The sequence below is a fragment of the Otolemur garnettii genome, unplaced genomic scaffold, assembly GCF_000181295.1.
Source record: "Otolemur garnettii isolate 467f Iridium unplaced genomic scaffold, OtoGar3 scaffold00111, whole genome shotgun sequence".
NCBI classification, from domain to species: domain Eukaryota; kingdom Metazoa; phylum Chordata; class Mammalia; order Primates; family Galagidae; genus Otolemur; species Otolemur garnettii.
In genome coordinates this window covers 3,194,706-3,201,901 of record NW_003852506.1, presented here as the reverse complement: position 1 = coordinate 3,201,901, position 7,196 = coordinate 3,194,706, and the positions used below count along the sequence as shown (strand labels likewise).

At 36.1% G+C, this 7,196-nt stretch overlaps 1 protein-coding gene across 1 annotated transcript in view; it reads right to left on the bottom strand.

The window, feature by feature from the left end:
- The window catches only part of SYNJ1 (synaptojanin 1), a 102,476-nt gene that overhangs the window by 21,901 nt on the left and 73,379 nt on the right, over positions 1-7,196 (bottom strand). Inside the window, exons 18-21 of the mRNA XM_023517447.1 lie at positions 6,633-6,789; positions 5,942-6,059; positions 5,627-5,842; positions 2,122-2,200 (exon numbers count right to left, since the gene is read on the bottom strand). Of these exons, the coding sequence (XP_023373215.1) occupies positions 2,122-2,200; positions 5,627-5,842; positions 5,942-6,059; positions 6,633-6,789 (570 nt within the window). The remainder of the gene's footprint in view (positions 1-2,121; positions 2,201-5,626; positions 5,843-5,941; positions 6,060-6,632; positions 6,790-7,196) is intronic.

Sequence of the window (7,196 nt, the reverse complement as noted above, 5' to 3'; positions counted from 1 at the left end):
GCTTGAGCCACAGGTGCCAAGCCTGAGCCACAGGCGCCAAGCCAAGAACTCTTAAGCTTACTTATTAGATCTTACTTATTAGATCTCAGTATTAAAATCAATTCAATTTCAGAACTTAGCAATATGCTTTACAGGTTACATAACACTTTTTGAAATCAACAAAGTTCTTTTATATTTACCAAATACTAACAAGCATTAAGTTCCTATCTATAATGGCCAAAGTGTAACTCCTTGGAAATAACCGGTAGAGATCTGGACTAAAAGAGAAGTTTAGATGACAGAAAATACTCAAGAAGGTGCACAGGGGTTCCCTGGAATGTTGGTTTTAATAATCAAAAATCAGGCCAGGCATGGTGGCTCACGCCTATAATCCCAGCACTTTGGGAGGCCAAGGCGGGTGGATTGCCTGAGCTCATGAGTTCCAGACCAGCCTGAACTAGAGACCCCATCTCTAAAAATAGTAGTCCCAGCTACTTGGGAGGCTGAGGCAAAAGAACTGCTTGAGCCTAGTAGTTAGAGGTTGCTGTGATCTAAAAGGCCACAGCACTCTACTGGGGGCAACAAAGTGACACTCTGTCTCAAAAAAAAAAAAAATTGGAACCAATCTAGATGTCTAGTAATAGCCATAGCTTAAATAAATTCATATATTTATCCACACAATGAAATTTATGCAGCCATGAAAAATGACATATTTGTTTATATGAAAAGATGTCTATGATATGGTCTCTCAAGTAGAGAAGTAATGAGAAAACAGCATTTATAACATGGTCTCATTTGTGTTTATGTATGTGGGTATATGCATATTCCATTTGTGTTAATATGTGTGTGTATATATTTTACATATAGATATATAAAATCCCATTTGTATTAACATATGGGTATGTTTATATGAAGGTTAAATTATTTCAGTGGTAAGATTATGAGTAATCTTTTTTTTATGTTTTTCCATGTTTCTTAATACATGATTTTGCATAAGCATATTAGCATTACATTCAGGAAAACAAATAAAACCCTACGAAATCTATTTCAAAAGCAATATATGCATAGATTTTTTTTTCTCCAAGGAAGTTTAAATAATGTGACAGAAGAGGAAACTCTTTAGGGAGTTGCCAATTGTTGGAGAAATGAGTCTTGGATTATAGTCCAATCTGTATACTGACCATATACCTAGAAATTTAGGCTTTATCTAAAAGAATTCAAAAGAATGACAGATGCAGCACTTCAGAGAAGTACAACTATTCCAGGGTACAAATTTCTCCTGTCAATGACATTTCAAGTCTTATGTTAGGAATAGCTCCATTAACTGATTATCTCAATGGGATGGATTTGTTATATATGAGGAGTTATTTTGACTGTGCTTTAAAAATGATAACTGGGTACCACAACCCAAGCCAATAAAAAAATTTTCTAGGTGGGCTGGGCACCATGGCTCACATCTGTAAATCCCACCACTTGGGAGGCTGAGGTGGTTGGATTGCCTGAGCTCACAGATTTGAGTAAAACCCCGCCAGCCAGAGTAAAACCCTGCTTCTAAAAATAGCCAGGCATTGTGGCAGGGGCCTGTAGTCTCAGCTACTTGGGAGGCTGAGGCAAGAGAATCATTTAAGCCCAGGAGTTTGAGGTTGCTGTGAGCTGTGATGCTATGACACTCTACCAAAGGTGACAAAGTAAGACTCTGTCTCAAAAAAAAAAAAAAAAAGAAAGAAAGAAAGAAAGAAAATCCTAGGAATACTAAGCACAATCCTCCTTCATTTTCTTATAAAGTATTTTCCTCATTTGACAGAAACCTTTTTTACTATACAGATGCAACAGAATATTTACCCCTAGCTAAAAATTTAAAACTTTTTACATCATAAAATATGAGAAATCAAATTAGTTGGTAAACATTTTTCCTTATTGGTCCATATCAATGGTTAATATGTCTAGGAAAGAACCAAAATACCCCTATGCTACTCAGAAACCTAGTCAAAATGAAAAAAAATTTAAATAATTCCTCAACCATACCATAAGATCTTTTTTATTCTCCTTAACTGAAAATACATTTAGACAATCTTGCTGCATGTCTACAAAAATACTTTAGTTAACTTCAGAATAGTTTAGAGTCAACAAATGGTACCTTACCTCTTTACCATTCAGGCTCAGAACATTCAAGGCAGAGCTTCCCTCCAAGAATGTAACCCACATTTTATCTTCTACAAATCTTTAAGAGAAACAATAAAAATACTTTAGTCATAACTAGCCAAATTATTAGCCCGATGATTACTGATTAATAAGGGCCTACAGAGGCCTGAAAGAAAATAGGTCCAAAGAGGAGAGCAGCAGGGCTGGTGGTGACCTGAAGAGGACACTCTTTCCCCCAAAGCATTCAAATCCCATAGTAAATACTATGCTAATAGAACCACCACAAGAAATGGGCCTGAGAACCTCCGCTAGTGATGCCTGCTATAATCCAATCCAATCCTTCCTTTCATTGACAAGGAAAAACAAGGCAGAGGTTAACTGACTTGTTCGAAGTGATCCTACAAGGAGAATAGGATCCAACTCTTCTAACCTCACAGTCCAGTGCCTATGTATTTTTACTGTCTCGATGACTTCCTCTAGGAAATTTCCTATGATGAAGAAAGATAACAGGGAGTTGTCAATGAAAACAAAACAAAACAAAAGTTGGGTTGTGGTCCTTGTACTTCAGTCACTGACAAGACAAGACATTTACTCTCAGGACTTCAATAGTTTTACTATAATTCCAAATTTAAACTTTTGAAACAGAAAGCCCTCAGAAGGATAAAAACAAAAAGGACCCTCAAAGTTTTTCTGAAAAGCATGGTCACTGATATGGAATAAGGTTATTATGCACAAAAGAACAAATTATAACGTTATCAGTCATATTTTATAGAAACAATTTTGCGAGTTGAACTACTCACAACTGTATAAAACAAGTTCAGACATCCTTGCAGATTTTTCAAAGATGAGAGAGGAATAAACATGCATGCACACACATGCACTCCCTCTTTCTCAAATTAGGACTCAAAATATAAATTATGGATATTAAGAGGAAAAGGCCAAATATAAAAGTACTTTACCACCTATAGAAATCAAGAGTCTGGAATAGATTTCTACAATCACTCAAACATGACCAAGGTAACAGATTCAATTTCTGTGGCATAAAGTTATTAAACTGCAGAATGCTATCATTTGAAATTCACAGGGACGTTATTCTTTTATTTATTATTTTATTTTGTAGAGACAGAGTCTCACTTTATCGCCCTCGGTAGAGTGCCGTGACATCACAGCTCACAGCAACCTCCAACTCCTGGACTTAGGCAATTCTCTTGCTGCCTCAGCCTCCCAAGTAGCTGGGACCATAGGCACTGGCTACAACGCCTGGCTATTCGAGACAAAGTCTCAAGCTGTTGCCCTGGGTAAAGTGCTATGATGTCATAGCTCGCAGCTACCTCCAACTTGGGCTCAAGAGATCCTCTTGCTTCAGTTTTTCTATTTTTAGTAGAGATGGTCTCGCTTTTGCTCAGGCTGGTCTCAAACTTGTGAGCTCAAGCAATCCACCCACCTCAGATGTCCAGAGTGCTAGGATTACAGGCATGAGCCACCACAGCCTGACAAGACCTTCACTTCATTCCATTAAGGTATCTTCTTTTTTTGCATTTTTTTTTTTGGCCGGGGCCGGTTTGAACCCACCACCTCTGGTATATGGGGCCCTAACTCCTTTGATCCATAGGCCCCGCCCTCCATGAAAGTATTTTCTTTTTAATTGTTGACAGTGGAGAATATCCCTTCACCAAAAGTAATTGCCCCTGGAAACCTGCACTTATGTTGCACCGGTCCCCCTAACCCCAAACATTCTTTGTTCTTTCAGAGTGGTACCAAAGCATTATGGTCTCAGGGCAGGGCTAATCTCTTGGTCCTTATCCTCAATTAGCAATGGGACCCCTTACACATTTCTAACTTTACAAGGGATTCTGGTTCTTACATCCTTGGACATTCTGCCTTCATTCACTAGAGTAAAAGCTTTTAGAGTTTCCCCTAAATCTATGGATGTAAATTTATCCCATCTACACTTCTAAGGAACTTTTTATTTAAATATACAGGGGTTCTCAGGCTTTAATGACTTCTTAATGGCTTAGTCTAGAGACCAAAAAGATAATAATCAGTGTCCTCTTACAAGTTATGGTAGTCCCCTACCTATTGGGTTTCAGTGCCTGCTTTTGCTTTTCCAACTTGGCTGACTTAGGGTATAACAACCAGAATATTTCAGGTATAGAGAAACCTCATAGTTTTATAATAATAGGGTAATGCCTTATTTTTTTTACTAATATTTTTTCCTAATGATAACTATTTGTGAGAAAGCTTTTGATTCTAATTTAACACCAAGTTCTTTAGAGACTGGGTTATAAAAACAGGTCCTTTCTGGTACCAGAGTCTTTCATCCATATACAGTTTGGATTCTTTCTAGTGCACTGCATTATTTTAATTTGTGCATGAAGACATATGTCTGCTACTTTGCTGCCCACTCACATAGTCCACATGATGCTTCTGGTGATTTGGCATTTCTGTACTTGGCAAAGCTTACTGTCATCTGTAAACTTGGAGATTTCACTATGTACTTCCTACAGCCTTAAAATTCTAGAATATGTGTAAGGAAGGGGTCCCATTGCTAATTGTTTCATTTTAAAGCTTTGGGGTATAGCTTTGTAAAAAGGTTTGAGGGAAATCTAAATAGAATTTATTTATTTTCCATTTGTTCATTTACTATCTGAAAGGACTTGAGGTGTCTTAGGCATGATTTTTCCCTCTACAGAAGCCACACCACCTTAATTCTGTGGAGTATGATGTTTAGGATGCAGGGAAGCCGTTACATATATGCTGAAGTTCCCAAATACATCACAAGCAGGAGTTTTAACTTTAATGTGTCTTCTGCTCTTCCAGAGCACCTAATGGATTTGCCTAGGAAATATCTATAAAACATAGCTAAATAGCAAATGACCAGCATCACGAGGAATTTAATAGTCCTCCTTTCCCTACGGAATTCTCTCTCTCTCTCTCTCACACACACACACACACACAATCAATCTCTCAAAACTGCTGTACACGGGGAAGAGAACATTTTTAAAATAAGGAAAGAAGCTTCTAAAAAGGCAGATGGTTAAGTCTATGAGGGCCACCAGGACTGAAATAAATGTCTCCTGACTATTCATTATATCTCTGTTGGTTAGAAATTAAATATACTTTAAATTACTTAAAACATCAAATTTCCTTAAACTGGGAAGAAACATCACAGTACTTTACTCTTATCATTCCTTAAACAAATAATAGCAATCACAGCTTCATTCTGTTATAGGGCTCTGCTATTATGTTCTATCATACAGGAATCTTGAGAAGTCATAGGTAAGCTTGCACATATTTTTGTCTTTAATTGCTTGTATAAGGTTTCAGTCTTCCTTTAAACTTTCTAAGTATAGAATTCAGTTTCAAAACCTATTGAATAATATTTATAGTAAGATTTTTCTTTAGTTTGGGACTAGAAATATTCAAACAGTAAAGAAAGTGATTTCTAATATAGAAAGTATTTTTTATGAATCATGAACTTCTTTTAGATAATTTTTTTACTCACCTTATGAGTATAACTTCACCAAAATTTGCAAACTGCTGAAGGAGATCATCAATCAAGGCATCATCAAAAAAATTATTTTCTGGTAAAGAACTTTTGATTGAGACCAATACTGTACCATCAGGTGGACCCTGAACTGCAATTACTTCTTTATAAATGTTTTGCCTCTCTTCAGCTTCAACTTCAAAAATATCTATATCAATCAGGGCAACGACAGGCCTTAAGGCATAAAGGAAGACAGAGTATTAGAAAGGTTTTAAAATGAGTATATTTCAAATAAATTTCAGGGATCATTAGAAACACTGAGACTGTTTAAACCTATGATCAGAAGTCTTCAGCTCAGCTCTTCCATAATGCAGCAAGGTGCCAGGAGTCCATGTGTAAAGGATTTTGCTTTCATCCTGAAAACTGGCATTTAGAAGATCCAGATCTTCAGCTGCAGTCAGAAGAAAACAAAACAAAACACAAGAGAATCTGTATGACAGATCATGTGAAACAAAGAAGTATCTTCTTTCGTTAACTTCAGTGTCTAAGGTTAGGAAGCCAGATACATTTGTTAATAGGAAGTTTAGACATCTTTAAGTTAGAATGATTTTAAAGCTATCATTTTATTCTTTACTTAGTAAAAATGAAGATATTTCTTCATTTCTAAGATTACAGGCTTGTGACCAAACAGAGTTTCATAAATAATTCAACAGACAGGTGGCAGTTCAAAATAAATGCAAACCACTTTAGTTATTAAAGTTAAAAACCTCAATCAAGATTCAATAGAAAATTTCACAAAAACATTTCCTTTCTTCCCTTCATATGAAAAATTAATTACTATACTAAAAAATTATTATAAACAGATGGTAATCGTTTAAAAAATTTGTCTTTATATGTAAATTTTATTTATTCTAGATAATTTTTGTTAGAAAAATCACTCTTCTCTTATGTGATATTTATAACATTCCCTTTTTCCTCATAAAATTTGCATTAATTCATTTAAATAAAAAGTCCATTTCCCAACCTGATCTATCAAAAGGCCATTTCCTTCTTCTCCAGAGGACACGGTCTGTCCATGCAGGGGTACGGCACTTTTCACTGGTGTCATAGTCATCAGAAAATAAATCGTATTTATACGTTGGAGCAAAGGTTACTTTTCCCTCTAAAAATCCTCTAAAAATCTAAAATAAATACATACAAAATAGGTTACTCCAAAATGCAAAAATTCTGTTTCCATTCATTAAATGCCCATTATGTGCAAGAAACTTCTGTGCACGTGCCTGATAAACAACTGTAGCTGAATGTAACAACACTTAAAAATAATAACCTAAGACTTAGCCTTTTTTAAACCACTTGTTTGGCATTCAATTAAACCACAAAAGCATGAACAAGAGATTTACTTGGGATCTTTGAGTAATGAGACATTTATGAAAACCCTCTGACCTGATATATTATTCTCAACTAAAGAGCCAAAGTGTAGAAAGGTTAAGCAGTACCCAGAGTGTTAGAATTCCAGTCCGGGCTCGGCGCCTATAGCTCAACCGGCTAGTACACCTAAGGTGGCGGGTTCAAATCCCCAGCCCGGACC